Source organism: Octopus sinensis, linkage group LG4 (genome assembly GCF_006345805.1).
Source record: "Octopus sinensis linkage group LG4, ASM634580v1, whole genome shotgun sequence".
Classification (NCBI taxonomy): Eukaryota; Metazoa; Mollusca; class Cephalopoda; order Octopoda; family Octopodidae; genus Octopus; species Octopus sinensis.
The window spans coordinates 93,673,796-93,698,240 of NC_043000.1; the positions used below are offsets into that span (position 1 = coordinate 93,673,796).

Sequence of the window (24,445 nt, forward strand, 5' to 3'; positions counted from 1 at the left end):
CATATGTTTGATTGCCCTCAAGAATTCTTTCTCTCCAACAGCAGCAGCAGCAGCAGCAGCAGCAACAACAACAACAACATACAACACACATTTTTCCCTCTGTTTCTCTTCTTTTCTGTCTCTCTCTCTCATTGTTTTTTTTACTTTTTATTTATTTAAATTATTCATGTGATATTTATTCTCTAGACATTTCATCATCATCATCATCATCATTGGCATCATAGAATTTTTGAGAAATTAAAAAAAAAAGAAAAAAGAAAAGTAAAAAAGAATACCCAAAAGGAAATAAACAAAACTACTATGAGTTCCTGTTTGATAGTGTTGCATCATTATGTTAAATTCGATGAGTTGTGGATGATAGAACAGAAGGGAAACCGAGGTAGTTGACGAGTGGATGGTGATGGTTTAGTTGTTATGGGGTGGGGAGCAGGGTTATTCTATTGGCAGGACACAAGGAAGGAAGAAGAGTAAAACAATTTTGTTCATTTATTTTGTATATTGAAAAAAAAATATAATAAATTCTGGTTTTTTTTTTTAGTTTTTTTCCCCATTTCCCAGCATTCCTTTAATTATGGTTGGTCTTGTCTTTTCGATAGAGATTTCTGCATTCTTTGAAGATTGTTACACTTTGGTTTTCTCCACTGGTTATGTAGTTGTTGTTGTTGTTTATTTTGATTTTATTTGATTTTATTCATATATTTATTTATTTATTTATTCTTAAATCTTAAAGTTGCATATGGTTCATGTATGATAGGGTGGCAGTGGGGGGCATTGGTTCGTTAGTGTTAATGACAGAAAGTGCTTGAGCATAATTTATATTTGGAGTTATAGCAGGGAAGTGCAGTGAGGAAGGGAGGTGGTTGGATTAATTAATATTAGCTTTATAATGAAATCATTGCAGGTTGGTTTGGGGTGGCGAATATTAACAGTATCTGGAATAATATGGCAACTAAGAATATGCATTTATTATTCTTGTAAATGTTTTCTGTTATATATATATATATATATATATATATATAAAGTAACTTTTGAGATGAAACTTTCTTTTTAAACTTTTTGGAAATGGATAAAAGTTTGTTGTCAGTAATACATCAGTTGCATTTTGTGTTGAGAAACAGAAAAACCAGGTAAATGATAATAAAATAGCTGTTTGCACATACGATGCTCTGTAACTAATCTTTGTAAACAACATAAATATAATTTTCAAGTGTTTATAAAAATGGAAATATTTCTTCCCATCCATGTATACATTCTCCATTAACCCTTTCATTACCGTATTTATTTTGAGATGCTCTGTGTTTCTTTCAATTAATTTTAAATATAATAAAGAATTTAGTAAAATAACTTAGTTATCATTCAGCTAGTGTTAGGAACATAAATTGTGACTAAGGTTTGGTGGAAAATTTAAGATCAAATCTTAGGGAAACAAGACATTTGTACTACAGAGCCAGAAGCGTTTTCAGACGGGTTGGTATTGAAAGGGCTAAAGTAGATAAAATTTCTGGAACTCTTTCTTGATGCACAGAACTGCATGAAATTAATTTGCTAATTCACTCTGCTGGATGGCTCAACAACATCCTCATAGTGGAATCTGAACTCAAGTTAAATAGGCTTGAAATTGAAATCATTTTACATCTTTCCTGTAGTGCAGGGTAGAATTTTTAGTAAACTAACTCTGCTGTTCAGTATTTTCATTCCTGGTTCAAAACTATTTTGGTTTCCTTGTTAATGCTATGGAGAAGTCTTTGGCATGACAATATTGTTTTCTTTACTTGTCTATGTGATATATGAATTTGATGTTAATGTTTAATATCAGGAATTCTTAGGGGATTCATTTCTAGATTTTAATGATAAATACTCCATCACAGAAGTACATGATGAAAATAAAATCCCTCAGTGTGGCCACATAAATAACTAGAAAGAACAGCCAAATCTTCCACTTAAAAACAAAACAACAAATAGACATTGGATAGCATATTTCTTAGAGATAATGTCTGAATAGAAATATAAAGTCAAGATGATTACAATTGGAATACCTTTCATCATGGACCTCATTGATTACAGCTGGTCATGGGCGGCAACATCATTTTAATTCTTTATGCCACTAAACTAATCTTTTACTTAAAAAAAGACATATTACAAAATTATCCCTACTTGTGACTAGTGTTCTTTCAGAATCTTAATTTTTAATAACCTGTTGAAATTTTTTTGCATCAGGTGCTCAGTTCTGTAATGATTATGTTCAGGACAGAAAGGGAATGATAGAAGATGGGGTTACACTTTCCTCCTTTTCTTCAAAATGAATGTAAACAAGGTTGGTATGACTCTAGTGATAGCTTACATTTCAAAAGTGGCTGACTGATGCAGTCCTATACAGTACTGTACTGGAATTTAAGAGTTAAAATGTGTGAGATTTGTTGGTTAAAGCATGGTAGTTATTATAACTTGTCAGAAACAAGGGAAATATATTGTATAACGATAGACTAATGCAGTTTTCTCAGGAGAGGAAAGTAAAACTGAAGGCAAAAAAACAACCAAAACTACTATATACTACCTTGCATGTTTCCACCCTGTATGACTTATAGACTTGCAACAGAATGGAAAATTTCTTGTGTTAAGAGAAGAACTGTTTACAAAATATGAGTAGGGACACAAGAATGTAGTTGTTGCTTTGCTTTACTTTTATACATCCCACTGGACCTTTGAGTAGTTGTGTGTGTGTAGTGTATGCTCATCATTAGTAGAATATCAGCTTCGTACGGTCTAATAATAATATTTTGTGAGTCATCTTTGAGAGAGAGAAAGAAAATTAATCTCTCTCTTCAGATATATATATATATATATATGAAGAAAGATATACATATATATACATGCATATATTATGTGTGTATGCCCAAATGTATTATACCACAAAATAAAGAAAAACTAGAAAGCAATTTGTGTGTGTGTATATATAGATATATATATATATATATATACATACACATACACACACACACACACACACACACACACACATGTATGTATGTTAGAATATATGTACGTATATGTTTATACACATATGCACACTCATGTATACATACATATAGGGTAGCTCTCATTCCGCACCACCATCTTCCCTATGCTGATAAGGTCACCTAAATAACAGAACTTATCAACTACTAATTCTAGGAATCCATAACTCTAGACCGACCATAGCCTTTGGGATTGTTCTGTATGCATCACACACTTGCTAGTGTGCTTAAAGCATTGGTTCACAGTCAGTTGGCGTTGGTTTGAAAATAGCACAATATCTTCTTTTATTAGCAATGCACTTGATACATTGAATTTTTTTTTTTAATGTGTACCTATTTGTGTATATGAGTGTATGTATGTTTATATGTATTCATATATATATATCATGTGTGCATGTGTATGTTGCATTTTATACTAACGAGTATATAAGTGAATATTGCAAGTTTCTTTATAGACCTTTTTAGGTGTATGTGTGTAATCATATATATACATATATATGCATATTTTCACATATATATATATATGTGTGCATATATAAATGTGTGTGTTTGTATATATATATATATACATTTATATATATGCATATATATGCATATATATATATGTGTGTGTGTGTGTGCATATATATGCATTGAAGAAGAGCTTTACTCGAAACGTAAAACCACCTTTCTCTCTTCCCCTGAGTGTCTGCTAATACTTTGCATGTACCATGTCCTCATGTTGTTGTTTTCTTGAGTTTGTTCTTCGTTTTTTGGGTTTTACTACATATATACATATATATATATATATATATATAATATATCTAAAAACAAATATATACGCATGTATTCATACATATATATATATATATATATATACAGATAGGTAGATATACATACATATATGTAAATATATATATGCATATATATAGACATATATATGCTTATATATACATGTATATATACATATATGTATATACATAAATGCATACATCATCATCATCTTCATACGCCTATTTCCCTTACTGGCATGGGTTGAACAATGAATACACGTATAAGTCACATAATCATATTTCTATGTATACATAGTAGAACTCCATTTTCATTAATACATATGTTGAGTCTGTATAGTGTACAAGAGAAAGGTACAAACAAACAGAAATATATATATCTACATATACCTGTTGTAATAAATCTGAGTGCTTGCTCTCTGTCTCTGTTTTTACTTTTCCATGATTTATTTCTATAAACTGTGGTGCTATTTTATTCTATCTGTAACAACTAAAGTATGTTGCTCATTATATATTCAACATGTCTTTTTTCTTCATATGGCCTTAATTTTTGCCATTTCAAATTTTAAAAGTGAGTCCAATATGTATTGTGTAATTTTTCTATATTTGTAATTTTAAATACATTTAATGCATGTATCCCTACTCTAGTACTCCGTCTCTATCTCAGTGTATATATATATAGATATATATGCATACATACATGTATACATATATACACATGTATATGTTGATATATATATATACATATGTATATATTGATATATATATATGTATTTATACATTTATATATGTATTTATGTATGTATATACATTCATACATATATATGTCAATATCTATTTATCTATCTATCTATCTATCTATCTCTCTCTCTCTCTCTCTCTCTCTATATATATATATATATATATATATATATATATATATGCAACTATATATAAATACACACATGCACACACACACATATACACATATAGTTCATAATTTAAATTCTTCCATTTTAGAATTAGCATGTTAGATACATTATCAAATTGTTTTATCCTTTCCACATTTTCATTTAGACAAAAGACCACTGTTGGAAATGTGAAACACTAAACCAATTTTCATGAAGGAAAATGTCAAGTTCTTTTTTTTTTTCAATGTTTTTTTTTGTTTATTTTTATTTAGAGTAGTTCTGGAATTTAGTAAAAAAAAAAGAAAATGAAAAACGTTGTGCAAAAAAAAAAAAAGAAATCCTAAACATTTCTATATTGTTTTCACATGCCTTTTTGTATTTCACCATCAGTAGGAAGATTTGGCTTTTGCAAATCTGTGCATTTATATATTGTTGGAGGTGGTGTTTTGTACTCTGGGATGCCCTTCTTATTGTTAACCACTTCACTAAGGAAAATAAGAGTTGCGGTTCTTGTTTAACCCTAGTTCATTTCTTTATTTCCTTATTGAGCAGGCCAGTGATCAAAAACAGTGGTCTGCTCAATGTTTTGCCTCATCACTATGTTGATTTCTTTCTTTGTCTATGTGATTCAGATGTTGCATTCATGATTGTAAGATTGCGGTTTCAATTTCCAAGCAGGGCGGTGAAGCATAATATATCTAAATGAAAGTTTGTGTAGCTTAAAGATTAGAGTGTTGAACTCACATTTGCAAGATTATGATTTCAATTCCCAAACAAGATGGTGAAGTATATCTAAGTGAAGGTGTGTGTAGTTTAGAGATTAGGGTTTTAAACTCATGATTGCATGATTATGGTTTCGATTTCCAGACCAGGCAGTACATTGTGTTCTCAAGCTAAAAATTTCATTTCATATTGCTCCAATCCACTCACCTCTATATCACTCTGTGACAGTCTGGCATCTTATTCAGGAGGAAAGTTGTGATCTTGGTCCTTATACACTATGGAATCTGGGTAACCAATCCTATGAGTCCTAGAACTCAAGACAGTTCTTTACTTTACTCATAGTATATTTAGGACTATATTATCTATTAAGTCTTTTTATTTTTCATTTTTAATAAGATGGTTGTGTGGATTATGAGGGTGATTTACCAATTGTTTCTAGCAGGTGGTGAAACAACACGGAGACTACCTAGTTAAGTAAGAGCAGCAGGTGTAGAACCAGTTTATGCCAGTCATTAAAAATGAAGCAAATTGAAAAATATTAATTAAGCCATATCCTTATGCAAAATTATGACTGGAATAATATAAAGTTTGAAATCCTGATTACAAAAGATACAACTATTATACTTCAGCATAAAATATCTTACGAAGTTTTCAATGAAATATTTTTCAAGAAATTAAAGTGTCACAAATTATAAGCCCATCTACTTTAATCAGTCAAAATCTATAGCGTACATAGACTATGGCTATGCAGTAAAACTTAGCCATGCCATCCTAACTCTCCAAGACATAAGCCAACCCTAAGTTCTTTACGCACTTCCTTTTCCTCCATTTCTTGGTGTTGTTGCACAACCAATTAGGTTCTTCCTGTTTGTATCCAAACAATTTTATTTTCTTTCATTTTTTCTTATATGATCATCTCATTTCATACATCTAAATATATTTATTAAATCTAAAAAAGGATATTTAAGAAAAACAAAGAAAATACACAACAACTTGTATTAGTCTCTGATAAACTGTGTTTATTATTAAATATCGACTTCTTAGGTAGGTACTAAGCAAAAAGTAAACAGTTGATTTAGTGAAAGGGAATAATTAAATCACCATCAAGAAAATGACTCCTGTTTAATCTATTGACCACCACAGAAGAATGAAAAACAAAATTAACATTGGCCAGATTTTAACCTAGAAATGGGTAGGCGCGGGCATGGCTGTGTGGTTAGGGAGCTTGCTTCCTAGCTACATGGTTTCGAGTTCAGTCCCACCATGTGGCACTTTGGGTAAGAGTCTTCTGCTATAGCCCCGGGCTAACCGAAGCCTAATTAGATACAGCTTTAAGAGGTCAAACACGGACACACCCTGAAGAGCAGATGCCATATGAGTTCCTTTTGTCTTCTTGAAATGACATCTCTTTCACTTGGTATCTACATTATAAACAGTCTTCACAGCAATCAATTTTTAAATTACTGCAAAACAAAGTATCTGCCAAATTTAAAGTATCTGTGTCCCCTAAAGTAGTTCTTGTAGACATACATTTAAAGCTCTTTCCCTAAGAAGATTATAAAATTGTAACTTTACTTTTCAAACTGCCGGAGATGCATTAGTTCTCACTCAGCCAGTCAACAAACTGTCTCCTTGTGCTACATGCACATATCATTGCATAACTAAATTTTCTGTTAACTTTCTTTAAGCCTTTATTGATTCTAAATAAAGCTATCCTTAAAAAAAAAAAAAAAAAACACCATCACCTGTCAAAGAAATCAATTTATATTTATGGTTTTTATATCATTCACATTTGTTTATGCCAATATTTGATACAGTATTTTCTACTTTGTATCTGCCACTCACAAACAGTGAGTAACATAAAAGTTTTAAGTTAAATTGAATCAACTCTAGAAATCAAATGAAAATGAAGAAAATTTTCTTCTTTATATTTTTCATTTTTCAGTCTCGGTTATTGACTAAATTTATGAAGTCTGTAAATTTGCAGAAAGTTGTCTTTATTTATTCTTTATGCAGTCAGATTGTCCAAAGATGAAGCTTAAGTCCTTTAGAATTTAGGTGTCCCAAGAACTTTTGTAGATTAAATTAGATATACTTTACTTGTTGTTGGCCCGGGCCATGTCAAACTCAGTAGTACCACTTAAAGTTGTCTTTTAAGTCAGGTTTTAAGACATTACATCCCACTCAAGTTGATAGTCGTTGTTTGTCAAAACATTTCCAAGTGTTGGTGGTTTGTCTAGTAGTTCCTGGAAGAATTTATCCAGGTATTAGTTGAATGTTAATAGGGTTTTTTTCTCTATTGATTTCTCTCATAATAATGTTGAATAAGACAAAGGTGGCTGATGTGAAAAAAAAAAAGTTGTGTCACAATATTGCTATGTGATGTGAGATGGATTTTTTGTTGGGGGCTTATGGTTGTCGGGCAGACCAAATTTTGACTGACTTGTGAACTTAATACCAACATTGTTTGGACAATTTTAATACAATATTTTTCACATGGGGCAAATGATGTGGTGGATTTTGAGAGAGTAGAATTTAAAACTTTTGAGATAATAACAATAGTTAAGGCCTGTCATGTCATTTATTCCTTTTCTTTTCTGTTTTGATAATCTGGCTCTTGGGTTCTTCTTGTCATGTGTCATATTGCTTTGTGCTATGAGACCATAGTGAGCAGGAATATTCAGAATGAGATCTAAGGTAGCGAGCTGGCAGAACCATTAGTGTGTTGGGCAAAATGCTTAACAATATTTTGTCTGTCTTCACATTCTGAGATTAAATTCCACTGAGGTTGACTTTGCCTTTCATCCTTTTGTGGTCAATAAAATAAGTACCATTTAAGCACTGGGGTTGATGTAATTGACTTAGCCGTACTCTGAAATTGTTGACTTTTTGCCAAAAGTTAAAATCAGTATTCAAAGTTAGATCTGACAAACATAGAGAAGAGAAAAATGATGGCATGAAGATCCTGGGCAAAAGTTTCCTAAGCATCTATGAGCACATGGTGCTGGCGATATCAACTTCAATGTTGAGCGCGATCCAGGTTAGGTTGTTGTCCTTAGCTGCACCTAAGTTTCCGATGCTACCAGAAACTCAACCTGGGGAAGACTTTTGTTACAAATGTAAACACATTGATGAGTTGGTAATAATTCTATACTGTTTGGTTTTCTACTAACAGGGCAGTCATTTTCTCAGGTTAAGATCAGCTTATTTCTATAAGCAGGAACATTGCTTTTCCTTTGTCAATATATCTATCTTCATATATCTGTGTCTATCAAATATGTGTTCATTTGTATATCTGTACCTTTGAGAAAGTGATACACCAATTCTGTTTATAACTAAACAACTGAATAGCATTTAGCATTTTCAGAATGAACAATAATGTAAACAGTGCAGTAATATATTACCTAGATATTGTTTTTTAATTCATTGATATATATATATGTATGTGTGTGTATGTGTTTATATATGTAGTTGTGTTTACATATATATATATAAGCATGTTGATATGTATGTATATAGGTACGTTTATATATAAATATATTTATGTGTGTGTGTGTATGTATATATATATATATTCTACCATTCCACCCCTATCTACTATAATCACTATGATGATATATTTACATTTTTAAGACATTTTTTCTTCTTTTTTTTACCTTTTAGTATAAACTCCATAGAATTCTCTTTGATTCCACATCCTATTTCTGACCTTACAACTTAACAGTTTTTTTTTACTCTGCCAGAAACAAAAGACAAAAAAAAAAAACACAAAAAAAAAATGCAAACAAACAATAGTAATGAAACATGTTCTCCTCTTCTACATTGCTAACACAACCTTTGTAAACCTGGAAGGACATAGCATGTCAGTGTGTTCTAAATTGTATATCATTACAGGGAAGCTCATTGATGGTGAAAAACTAAAGCAAGTCATTTCTGTTTTATTTATTTACTTCTTTCTTTCTTCCTTTCTTTATATATTTATCTATTTCACTGCAGGGGTTTTTTTTGTTTGTTTTTTTTTTTTCCTAAATCTAGAAGATTGGGCTGAATTACTGACCAAAATCACCTTACATGGTCAATGGCTCATACCATATTGGCCTGCCTCAGAAAATGGCTTATTCCTTCTCCCTGGAATATAGCTCATCCAATAAGCAGAATTATTGGCCTTCCTTCTTGTTAACAAGACATCTGAAGCAAACTCTTAGTTATCTAACTACTAACCCTGTGGGTACCATTATATATGTGTGTGTGTGTGTATATGCATGTGTATGTATATATATATACATACATATGTATATATATATATATATATATATATATATACGTATGTATATATACATATGTATATATATGTAGGTATATATATTTGTATACATATATGTATGTGTATACATATATGTATGTATATACATATGTATGTTTACATATGTCTAGGTATGTATGTGTATGTATATATATGTGTAAGTATATAAATATGTATATATATATGTGTGTGTATATATTTTATATATATATGCATATATATGTATTTATGTATACATAATATTATACACATACATATATATACACATATATACATGCATACATTCGTACATAAATACATACATACATAACATACATACATGCAATAGTATTTATGAGCAGTAGAACGTGTGCTCAATACGGGGGGTAAATTGCGAATGTGAAACCTCATATACAGATACGAATTCATACTGATCATTAATGAATAAATATTGTGTGTGTATATATATGTGTGTGTGTGTGTTGTGTGTATATATATATATATATATATATATATATATTATATACGTATGTATATATACATATGTATATATATGTAGGTATATATATTTGTATACATATATGTATGTGTATACATATATGTATGTATATACATATGTATGTTTACATATGTCTAGGTATGTATGTGTATGTATATATATGTGTAAGTATATAAATATGTATATATATATGTGTGTGTATATATTTTATATATATATGCATATATATGTATTTATGTATACATAATATATATACACATACATATATATACACATATATACATGCATACATTCGTACATAAATACATACATACATAACATACATACATGCAATAGTATTTATGAGCAGTAGAACGTGTGCTCAATACGGGGGGTAAATTGCGAATGTGAAACCTCATATACAGATACGAATTCATACTGATCATTAATGAATAAATATTGTGTGTGTATATATATGTGTGTGTGTGTGTGTGTGTGTATATATATATATATATATATTATATATATATATATATATCATTATCATTTAATGTCCATACTGGCGTATGATTCTAGATTTCTTTCAAGAAGTTGATAATTTTTTTATCAGCTGAGGATTAATTAGTTAAAATTTTAAGTAGATATGAAACTTGAAGTAATTCTGGTTTATCTGTAATGGACCATATTAAATTATACATACATATGCATATATGTACCTATGTACAGTCCACGTGTGTGTGTGAATTGTTATGAAATATTGTGCCTTAAGTGTTCTGAAAGTTATCCTTGATCTGTTCTGCAGTTTCAGCTTCTGTTTTTATTTTTCCCTCATGAAGCACAACAGCACTTCACACACAGAGAACACACCTACACACACATGCACACCACACAGTCTCTGATCAGAAGGCAGCCATCCATGAAAAAGGTCTGCCTGGAGGAGATTCTGTACATTCCTGATAACTAATTCATAATGACAGTTGGAGTTGCTGCAGGACTAAACTGCTACCACCACCACCACCACCACCACCACCACCCACCACTACCAGCCCTACTGCTGCTGATAATAATAATAATAATAATAATAATAATAATAATAATAATAATAATAATAACAATAAAATGATTATGATAATAACAATAATAATTTCTAATTTAACCCTTCTGATATCATCCCACCTGAAACTGCTCTTGGTTCAATGGTACAAACTTCCTGTTTTTAAAACTGGTCTAAATTAAAACCTTCCATCAATATTTTATGTTCATTTATATTCTGAATGCCAGAGGAGAGGGGGGGGCGTGTAAGTCAATTAAATCAACTGAACCCTTGATTGGCAGTTTATTTTATAAACCCTTAAAAGCCTACTTAAAGGCACAGGCATGGTAAGAAGTTTGCTTCCGAATAACATAGTTCTGGGTTCAGTCCCGCTGCATGGCACCTTGGACAAGTGTCTTCCTCTATAGTCCCAAGCCAACTGAGACATTGTGATGAATGAGTTTTCAAAGAAGCTTATCATATACATTTGAGTGTGTATATAGATATATATTTGTATATATACATGTGTATATATATATACTTAAATGTCACACAATAAGAATGAGTGCTCAATACCGCATTGGTTGATAAAGATTCTTTATTTGTGCATTAAGGCTACCATTGGTTTCGTGTTGAGAAAATATCTTAGCAATTTTTCAAGCTGAAAAATTCGTGTTCATCTCAATTTTGGATTAATACATGAAAAGACACCTATATACACATATATATGTATGTATACATATATATATGGGTGCGTCTTACTGTCACCATCATAAAAAGCCCTGTCTTTCATTTCCAAGTACTTAGTGATAAGCGTGGCTGGTTGTGGGGATATATTACCTTGCTTTCGAAACAGGTGAGGGTTAGCAGCAGGAAGGGCATCCAGCTATAGAAAACTCAGCCTCAACAAATTCCTTCTGACCCATGCGAGCATGGAAAAGTGGACATTAAACCAACCATGGTGATGACTAAAAGGATGAAGAGCAAAGTCGACCTAAGAAACATTTAATCTGAGACTGTTTGTCTACCACTTGATTCATGATTATCTCCCCTTTTTACCAGCAAATTATTCTAATTTCTGGTTGAAACCTGTTAGTCGGGTCATTGACAGTATTTAATCCACTTAGATAGGCAACCTATTTACCCATGGTTAACATAGTGTCTTTTGCTGTAACTCAGGTGGCCTCACAGCTCTCAGGACCCAATTCAGATCTATGTATTTTGTGGCTTTCAGTTAATAAATACTATAGGGCCCAATACATTGATTTCACTGGGGGCCTATAATAATGCTAAAACGGCTCTGGTCTTTTATGGTAATCCAATGAAGACTTAGTTATGCAGTTCCTTATCTTGAGAATTTGCACAACAAGGCAGTGTTTCTGATGGCTAAATGCTTACTTATTTAACAAGTGAACTAACGTTGCCTACAAATTTATTTGATTTTGCTCTTTTCTGTTTCACTTTAAAATTTTCTCTTTCACATTTCCTTAATCTACTCTCTCTCTTTCACTCTCCTCTCTCTCTCTCAATCTCCTCTCTCTCTCTCCTTTCTCTAACAACCAATCACCACAAGAGTTCTCACTGTGTTCTTCCTACAGAATTAGTGACCTTGCTTTCTATAATATACTATGTTAGCATTCTTCAATAAACTAGAATTATGGTTTCTAGCCAAAATTTTTCTATTTCTTTTTGTTTTTGTTTTCTTTTCTTCTCTTAGCCTTTCCATTTTGTGTCTCATATACATACATACATACATACATACATACATACATACATATATATACACATACACACATATACATGTATATATATTTATATCAATATGTATGTATGTGTGTGTATACATATATATATATATATATATACACATATATATACATATATATGTACGCATATACTTGCATATATATCTTTGTATATATATATATATGTGTGTGTGTGTATACGTACATATATATATATGTATATATATACGCACGCACACATAAACATCTACATATATGTATATATGTACACACATACCTGCAAAGATATATATATATATAATATATATATATATATATGTATATGTATATATATATGTATATGTATATATATGTATATGTATATATATATATGTATATGTATATATATATGTATATGTATATATATATGTATATGTATATATATATACGCACACACACATAAACATCTACATATATGTATATATGTACACACATACCTGCAAAGATATATATATATATATATATATAATCTTTATGCACCCGTCTCTTCTTTGTTAAATGAAGGCCTCCTTTCCATCAATGCTATCTAGATTCCTCTCATAGACATAAACTGAATCATTTTCCTATATTGTAGATTGTGAATGTTTGTTTAGTTTATACAACTATCTCTCTCTCTCTCTCTCTCTCTTTGTCTATAACTTTCTTTATTAGATACTTTCATGATAATTCTCTTCTTGTTTCTTTGCTTCTTGCTTTCTCTCTCTCTCTCTCTGTCTCTCTCTCTGCTTTGCTTGTTTGCCCCCTTCTCTCTGTTTTTATCTCTGCATTGCTCTCATTTAGGTTTCCGTCTGTCTCCTCGACTATTTCGTAACTGCCTCAAATCTGCCTCCCTACTAAAGCCAAAACAACAGTTCATGTGTTCTGACCACATTTATTTTCTTAGAAGAGTACTGAGCTATTTTGGTCTTTCTTCCCCGCCCCCTTTCTCTGTATTTGGATGTGTGTGTGTGTGTGTGAGTGTGTGTGTGTATGTCTCTATAGTGAAAGATGATGTAGAGAACATCAAAAATATCTATTCACAGTAAATTAAGAACTCAATTAATTATATGTTGTTAAACACCAACTCATTATAACTTTGCAGATATACACACGTGCATGAACAGACGCATATATATACTTACACTTATACAGGCATACATATAAAGAGTTAAGACCCCTTTGGTCATGAATGATCATGGGATTGCACCTAGAAAATTTTATATTCATATTGTTATTTGATGTGTTGATTTTTGTTTGCTAAACAGCACAGAGTGTAATGAGTAAACTAATTAGGGTTTGTGTGTGTCTGTGTGGTTAGTTAACTTGGTCAGCGGTAATGACTAAATCTCTGTAAAATGATATTGCTACGATCTTGCAAATAAAAGGGATCATCGTTATCTTCATCACCATTAGTCATCATCAATCATCAGCTTCAGTCATTATCATTCATCATCAGCAGTCATCATCATCATCACCATCATCAGTCACCATCATCATCAGTCACCATCATCATCAGTCACCAACATCATCAGTCACCATCATAATCAGTCACCATCATAATCAGTCACCATCATCATCAGTCATCATCATCATCAATCATCATCAGTCATCAGCGTCATTATTAAGCATCATTATCATCATCATTGGCAGTGGCATTGTAGGTGGCCTCATCATCATCATCATGACTTTTGTACTTTGCTTTCCTTGTTGGTTTGGGTTGTGTGACATCGTCATAGACCAAGTCAGTTCTTATTTGTGGGTTACTGTTCTTTGAGATGGGGACTGCATCTCAAAGGAACTTTATTAAATTTGGCTCCCTTTCTACAACTAGATCTCCTTAACACCAACCACTTCACAGACTACATTGAGTTCAGGTTTTGTGATTGTTTTCCTTGCTGGTATGGGTGGATGAATCATCATTGATCGAGTCAGTTTTCACTTGGCATTGTTGTTCTCCAAGCTAGGTACCATGTCTCAGTGGAACATTTATTAAGTTTATTATTGTCTTTGACAACTAGATGTCCTTCCTATCATTGGCTACTTCAGATTACATCAGGTTCATTTAACTTTAGCACTGGCCCTCAAGAAGTTACCATGTTCTCAGCCAGACAAAACTAAGGGTTCTGTCAGGCCTACATAGTTTCAACATGTTTAACCCTTTAACATTCAGATTACTCTACCAAGTGTAATGCTTATTTATTCACATTATTTTGATTAATCATGCATTGTTTCACAGCTTTAAGATTTCGATGATATAATTGTTTATATTTAGAATGATGTCATAATGAATACTTGAGAAGCTGAATCTGGTCAGTTTGAATATAAAATAAGGTAGAATATTTGGGCCAGATATGGTCATTTGAAATGCTAAAAGGTCAAAAATCCTTTTGTTAATGTATTTATTTTGAGATGCTCTGTGTTTCTTTCACTTACTTTAAATATAACAAAGAATTTAGTAAACTAACTTAGTTATCATTAAGCTAGTGTTAGGAACATAAATTGTGACTAAGGTTTGGTGGAAGATTTTAATTCAAAACTTACAAAAACAGAACATTTGTACTCAGAGCCAGAGGCGGTTTCAGGCGGGTTGGTAACGAAAGGGTTCAGTAGCAAACCTTTAGACAGTGTATCTGCAGTAGAGACATGACGGCTACAGCTAGAAGGTCGAATGACTTTCTTTATCAGGTCCCATCTCTGCAAAAATTTATTTTTCAAACAGAACTTACCAAGGTTGTTCAACAATAAACAACATCAATACCATCACTGCCACTATTGACAACAATAACAATGACAACAATATTGTACTAAATATATTTTGTGTACCAAACTTTAGTTTTTTTTTTTTCTGCATATGATACAACATAACAATCAGTATATTTAATAAAACAGAATAATTTACATTTAAGTACTGTAAATTCTTTTTTTTTTTTTCATATTGGTCTGTGACTTTTTGCAAGTCATATTTACTCGACTCTATTGCAAATATTCTCTCTTTTCCTGTCTCATGACTTTATTGTATATCATTACACAGAAAAAAACTAAAATAAATAAAAAAAGTAAAACAATAAACGTGAAAAAATTTTAAGTAATAATTTGTAAAATTATATAAATAAATATAAAATAACAATTTATAAAATTCCTTTTGCTTTAAAAGTATGTTTTTAAAGCATTACGCAAAAGTGTTATCTTTAAAAATTTAGGTTAATAGAATAGCTGTGTTAAATGAAATTAGGAAGGCCATGGCTATTGGGTTCAGAGTATGTGGCCAAGCCTTGTGATTGGCTATGGGAGATGGAAACTGAAAGAATCCCATCATGTGTGTGTGCATATGTATTATATATAAAAGTGGTCTATAGCCTCAGTCCAAGCAAAGTAAGTGGATTTGGTTAGAAGGAAACTGAAAGGAGCAAATGTATGTATACATATGTGTGTGTGTGTGTGTTACTTTGTTAGCTTTAGGTGCTGTGTTCAGTTCCACTTATGGTGAATATTGACAGTGATAGACTGGTTCCCCATTGAGGGTAGATTCATCTTGTCCATCTGCTGGACACCACAGAAACAGAGAATAAATCCTAATCTGGTAGGCCATGGATGTCTGTGAAGGAATCATGATGTCAAACATTGGGATTCAATCATTAGATTCAATTGTCCTGTGTTGGGTCATTTATTTTCTTTCTCTCATTCTTCCTGCTTGTCACTTTCTCTTCTGTAAGAATTCAACTGTATTGAAACCTGGAAAGAGATTGGCTCCACCAGGTATAAAGAATACCAAGGTACGTCATTTGACATGGCAGTATCCCTACAACTCCACAAAGGGATTAAAAGCACATAGCATCATTGGACATAGTCCTTCATCCATGAGAGAGATTTTTCATGTTCTGATCTAAATATTTTAACTTTAAAAGGGTCTTCTGTGTAGCTGTACTTTTCCACAAGTAGAAGTAGCACTTGTAATTGAAGTGGTACTATGTTGGAATCCTACTGTGGGTATAGCTTAAGGAGACACTTTTCTGAAGCTAAACGATTTATTTATTGAATCATCACACATGGATGGATATTTCTGATAAGGGGAAGTCATATTATTGACTTTTATTACAATTTCATATGTATGTATATGTATATATACACGTCTTTTTTTTTTTTTTTACTCTTTTTACTTGTTTCAATCATTTGACTGTGGCCATGCTGCAACACCACCTTTAGTCAAGCAAATTGACCCAAGAACTTATTCTTTGGAAGCCTAATACTTATTCTATCATTCTCTTTTGCCAAACCACTAAGTTATGGGGTCGCAAACACACCACCATCGGTTGTCGGGGGACAAACGCAGACACACAAACATATACACACACATACATATATATATGCATGTATACGACGGGCTTCTTTCAGTTTTCATCTACCAAATCCACTCACAAGGCTTTGGTCCACCCTAGGCTATAGTAGATGACACTTGCCCAAGGTGCCATGCAGTGGGAATGAAGCCAGAACCATGTGGTTGGTTAGCAAGCTACTTACCACACAGCCACTCCTGCGCCAAATAACTTCTTATGCAATACACACACAAACACACACACAAACAAACAGAAATATGTGTATGTACACACAAATACTCACGCACACACACACACACACACAAATACATATAGAAACGCACACATACACACACACATATATATAAGTAAGTAAGGCACACATGAACTGTTGTGATTTCATTCTGGATGACCAATTTCAATGCCATGTTTGTCAAAAACCCTGCAAGTCACATGGAGGATTGAAGTGACACTTGAATATCCATAATAAACAAGCAGAAAATGAAGCCAATGCTGAAATGAGACATTGCTGCAGCATTTGTGATCAGCTCTTCAAATGCCTTTCAGGGCTCAAAAGTTATATGAGATCTCATGCTAGAAAAGATCTCATTATAGGTACATGAAGAGGTCTAGTTCTGCTGAAGCAGACAGCCAACTTATATATACATATATATATATATATATATATTATATATATATACATACATACAAATATACAGTCACACACACAGACATATATATGATATATATATATATATATATATATATATATATATATATGCATCCACTCTTGGATTTTTATATGTATACCTATGTAAATAGACGTGACCAGTGATAATTATGTATCAGTTGTATATATGTATAGAAGTGTGTGAATGTGTGTGTATATATATATATGTAGGTGTCTGTGTATATGTATGCATGTGTATATGTATGTATGCACGTACATGTATGTATGTATATACATGTATATACATATATCTATATATGTATATATACAGATATATGTGTGAGTATATATATATTTAAATATAGTTATCCGTAATAATGAAGGGTGAAATTAATTAATTTGGAATAATTATCAATTACACCAAGTAGTCTTCGGCATGTAAAAGCCTCATTCGAGGAAAATTTAAGTAATACTAAGCAATAAGGTTTAGCAACGAATTGCCTTACCACATACCGAATTTAGAAATAGCAGTCAAAGAGTTATAGCTATTTCTTCTACTAATTGGGTATGTGGTAAGGCAATTCGTTGCTAAACCCTTTATTGCTTAGTATATTTAAATATATATATACACACACAAACACACTATATATATATATATATATTTATGAATATGTGTGTACATGTACATGTGAATATATGTAAGTGCGAATTTGTTTGTAGATATGTGTATGTACATGTCTATGTACACATGTATGTATATATGTGCATATGTCTGTGTGTGTGTGTATAAAATATACATACATATAGATAGATATATAGATGTATATGTATATATAATTGAATAGCTTCACATTATCTGACAGTAGATTCTTATATGATATAATAGAAGCTCTTAAAAGCTATTTTTGATTTTTGTTTTGTTATTTTTGCCACCCTTCCCACCATTCTTGAAATCGGGCTTTGAATGTCTTTAGAAGTCTATATCTTCTTTCCTTATTATTACCATTGTATTTTCTCTTTCATTTTTTTTCATCTTTAATCTATATATATATTTTAATTTTCATAAATTAATGGTAATTTAAATATAACTTAGAAATTATTATCTTTCATCGCTTTTGAGTTATTACCTGCATAGGAGAGAGGTGTACAGAAAAATATACTAATTGATTAATTAATTAATTAATTAAGATTTATATAAGCTCTCAGTGAATTAGTTTTGATCGATTTCTTAGTTTTTTTTTTTTTTTGGAACCAATGTCATTTGATTTTCGCTTTACACCCTAGAGAGAGAGAAAGAGATATAAATGTCACACAGCCCTCACACTGGATCCAGCCTTAATCATTTCCCAATGACTTTGGTGACCTTGTAATTAATTAAGACATAATTATATTTAATTACGTATCTATTCATTCTTAATATGTAAATATTCAAAATATGTTGATTACTGTTGTTTTTCTTCATTGGAAGACATCTCTTAACATTTTCTTTACATCAACATACATTCTGAGCATTTTCCTTTAAATGAATGAATTGTAGTTTGAACATATGTTGTCTAAAGAAAGGAGATGTTCTCTGATGACTAAAAATAACAGTGGTTCACATATTCATCTTTGAATGTATTGAGTGAACAGATACGTAACTGCTTAGATTCCCATTCTTCAGTGTGCACCTCATGCCTTATTATCAGTTTGGCAGGCATCAGCACACTTCAGTAAATAATTTGTTTACTGATCTTTATAAACAAGGGCCTGTACACCTGTTTGATTCATTGATCTGGGAGTAGCTTTGACTGAAGAGACACAAAATGAGGCCAAAACATTACAGTGACTTAAGAGTTACTTAACATCAATGAATCTATCTGATCTCTTACAAACACACATTGCCTGAAGGGAGATATTCTCCGGTGATATAAAACAAAAGCGATCAGCATATTCATGCTTGAATCTACCAGAATGTACAAGAAATTAATCGATACATTATTAATCAGATTCTAGCTGTTCTACGTGTACCTCATGAATTATAATGATATGTATCCATCTGTTTATTTCAGTATTTTAATTGCTTACTTTTGCATATCTCTCTCTCTTTCTCTCTCTCTCTCTCTGTAATATCTGATACTATTCCCCCTCCTTCCCACTTTACCCACCCTGTACAATTGTTCTTCCTACACCTCCTCCTCCTCATCTCCCCAGCCCTGGTTTTAGATATATTTTGTTCTGGTTTTCTCAAAGACTTGGTTAAGATTTGTAAGTAGTCGTATTATCTTTTTCTAGTGCACAGCTCGACGGACTTTCAGCGTGAGTATAGTTTGTTTGCTTGTTTTTTTTATAATCATTATTATTATTATTATTATTATTATTATTATTATTATTATTATTATTATTATTATTACTATTATTATTATTATTATCATTATTATTATTACTATTATAATTATTATTTTTGTTTATTTACCTTTTTACTTTTGTATTTTTCAAAACATTTTTTTCTCTTTAAAGTTGCTTATCCTTCTGTTTTTTTTTTTTTCGTAGACTGCACATAGATTTCTTCCTTTTTTTTATAAAAGTTTTTGTTGTTTTCTTTTTACAATTAAATTTTTTTTTTTTTACTTATTTTGCAATTTTTTAAAAATTTTATTTCATTTTAAAAATCCTCCTCACTCTATCCAAGAATTTTATTCCTTTTACTCGTATTCCTAATTTTTGTTATTATTATTATTATTATTATCACTATAATTATTATTTTAATTATTATTATCATTATTTAAATTTTCATTATTGTTGTTGTCGTTGTCATCTATTATTGTTGTTGTTGTTGTCGTTGTTATTATCTTCAATTCCTGGTTGGAATGGCTTAACTTAATGCGCTAATGGCCCCAAGGAAATGTATGAATAACACACAACTTTCGATTTCCTCTTTCTCTGTGAGTTTTAGACTTTTAGGTCTTTGTCAAAAATTATTATTATTATCATTATTATATTATTATTATAGTTGTTGTTTTCTCAGTTTTTTTGTTGCTGTTGTTCTTGTTTATTTTAAATCTCCACATTTAAATTCTTGGGGTCAACTTTTATTTTCATCCTTATGCTAGAAGATAAAAATAAAGTACCAGTAAAATACTAGGGCTGCTTGCAATTGACTATAAACCTCTCCTTTACAATATTATTGAACGTCTGTATAGAGAAAACGAAATAATTACCATTATAAATATTATTAACAGAAAATTACAATTATTATTATTATTATTATTATTATTATTATTATTATTATTATTGATGTTACTGCTCTTTATGTTGTTCTTGTTGTTTTTGTTGTTGTTAAGTCAACAGTAATGGTAGATCTTCAGATTCATTTTTGCCTTGCCGTTGTTTCTTTTCATTTATATCCATCTGTCTTCTCTTTGTGTTTAATTTCTACTCAAAACCAAAGTTTGCCTTTCATCTCCACTCAGTCGATGAATTTAGTACCAGTTATGCATACAGGGATGGGTGAGGCCAGATAAGTTTACTCTGCTTTTTATTCCTTATAAGAAAAGTAAAAAAAAAAAAAAAGAAAACAAAAATTCTTTGTTTTGTGTACAAGGCAAGTGAAAGTCATTTTTAGTCTTGCCATTGCAGTATAATTTAGTTTTTATTGCTTTGAGATCTTAGTTCAAATTCACATCCAGGTCTTATCTTGTTTCAATGTTCATTGTAAGATACTGGGGTTTTGATCATGTTGACCCACATTCCATCAGATATAGTATACAAATAAGCAGAAAAACTGCGCCCCAAAAAATAATTGTTATTCACATCATAATCCCCCACCAACACCATCATCATTATCACCATCATCATTATGACTACCACCACCACTATCATTACCACCACTGTCACCACCATCATCTCCATTGTCATCATTTATTTTTACCAATATATATATATATATATCAATTTAAATGCACAACTGAAAGAAACTATGAATAGTTTCATGCTTTCATGATACTTCGATAGGCATATTTAAAAAATATGCCATGTAACACACAAACAGAGCCTGAAAGATTGCTTTAAGATACCATGGTGCTTCTTATAAATATGCTTGTTCAAGTATCATAAAAGCATAAAACTATAGCTCTTTCAGTTGTGTATTTAAACCATAGTGAATTGAATTGTTTATAAATCAAATAATGTATATAAGTCGAAACAAATTGTTGGCTTGTTTGGTTTTTTAATGATTTTTTATGTTATCTCATATTATATTATATTCATAGTATATTATGTTATATTATAATATAAATAAATTATTGGATTGTCAATTGTATCTCTCCATTCAATTTATGGGTAATATATATACATACATATATATAAACAAAAGGAAAGTGCACTCAGCACATTCAATCAGAGTTATATATATTAATGTATTATTTAAAGCAGTAAGATTTGGGTCTGTGCTACATCAAATTATACGGGTCTGTAGCAGGAGCCCGACCCTGTCAAGCATCTGGATTGCCAAATGGAGAAATCCAGGAAAGGGTCTGCAAAACCTGAAGTGGCATGGAGCCAAATCAAGCAGTTTTAAATTATGTGTGTATATATATATATATATATATATATATAATGCAGTTAAGTATATTTCCAGTCACAGAGTGATTGATGAACTTGCATCCAAAAAGGGCTTAGCTCCGTGGACAACAAATATATATATTGGATCCTTGGATCATACTTAGCAGATGGATACTTCGCTCTACACTCAGCATTACAGCTTATCTTTGGGTAAAATTTTTCAGTATACACATGTTCCTTTGGGATTCAGTGAAATAAGTACCAGTGATACGCTGGTAAGTATTAGACTGGATAACTGAATACTTTGACGACAGGATAAAATGTTTTGTTATATCCTCAGTTGATGAAATCTATCAAACTTAAATTTGCTTCTGGGGTTGATGGAATAATAACAGAAATCTAAAAATTTAGATGTATTCCTCTGTATATATATATATATTTTTGCTTTTAATTAAATACCATCAGATTTAGCTTTGCTTTTTATCCTTTCAAAGTTGATCAAACAAATACTACTAATATTTTAGGAGTTAAATTAATTGGCTATACTTTTGTGGCTTTGTCCTAAGTTTTTAAATTATACACAAAAATTTCTTCACCATGCATAACTGCTTTGTATGATGTCTTCTTTATATTCCTCTCTTTCTTTCTCTCTTATTCTAGTGTAATCACAAACACACACACACATGTATGTAGATAATGTGTCTCTCAGGCACTCAACTATGAGTCCACTAGAAACAGCTGTAAGCTAATGAAGCTCATAAGATAATCGTTCATTCCTTTGTAACCTCATTTTCTTATAAATAAATACATATACGTAATTATATATATATATGTATATATACTCATATACATATATATGTACATACATATATATAGACACAGATTTATATATATATATAAGCGCAGGAGTGGTTGTGTGGTAAGTAGTATGCTTACCCACCACATGGTTCTGGGTTCAGTCCTACTGCATGGCACATTGGGCAATTGTCTTCTACTAAAGCCTCGGGCTGACCAAAGTCTTGTGAGTGAATTTGGTAGATGGAGACTGAAAGAAGCCCATCATATGTGTGTGTGTATTTGTGTGTCTTTGTTTCTCCTCCCACCATCACTTGACAACCAATGCTGGTGTTTTTACGTCCCCCGTAACTTAGCAGTTCAGCAAAAGAGACCAATAGAACAAGTACTAGGCTTACAAAGAATAAGCCCTGGGGTTGATTAGCTCGACTAAAGGCAGTGCTCCAGTATGACCTGAGTCAAATGTTTGAAACAAGTAAAAGAGTAAAGAATATGTACGTATGTATGTATGTATGAATGTGTGTATATATATATACACATAGATGTACAAACTTATATATTCTGTTTACGATTTACTTTCGCAACAAATTTCATGTCTTTGTAATATTGACATCTTTTTTTTGTTTTTGTTACTATAAATTTTGTGTTATTTTCTTTTTAATTTAACATTTAAAAATATACATATTTTTTTAACTCTTGAATATTTTGGCGGTGACTGCTGGAAGTAATGTGGAATATCTTCCTCTGGTAGTTCACTAACATCACCTTATACACCCCAATGCCAATATTTGGTGCCAAAAGTCAGCACCATCACCACTTACTTTTATCATCATCATCATCACCATCATTGCAAGAGTTTTTCTAATAGTTTTTACTAATGACTATTGTTATTATGGTTGTTCTTTTTGGTGCTGCTGCTGTTGTTGGGATGTAATTGTTAATATTTTTACTGCCATTATCTATTGGGTATACTTTGCACGCACACACACATACACACTTATATACACATATGATATATATATATATATATATATATATATATATATATATATATATATATATATATATATAATAATAATATTAGGGAATAAATCCAAATTACAGGGAAAAAATCAGATTTAGGATTAATCCAATTTTATAGTAAAATATTTTATATATATATATTTCATATA

General features: G+C 31.2%; 1 protein-coding gene across 6 annotated transcripts in view; it reads left to right on the forward strand.

The window, feature by feature from the left end:
- The window catches only part of LOC115211031 (myocyte-specific enhancer factor 2C), a 226,189-nt gene that overhangs the window by 82,509 nt on the left and 119,235 nt on the right, over positions 1-24,445 (forward strand). For 4 of the 6 annotated variants that reach the window (XM_036502245.1, XM_029779882.2, XM_029779884.2 and 1 more), the window contains one exon: positions 20,211-20,234. The exons of the other annotated variants lie outside the window; for them this stretch is intronic. In XM_036502245.1, coding sequence (XP_036358138.1) covers positions 20,211-20,234 — 24 coding nt within the window. The remainder of the gene's footprint in view (positions 1-20,210; positions 20,235-24,445) is intronic. 6 annotated transcript variants of the gene reach the window in all.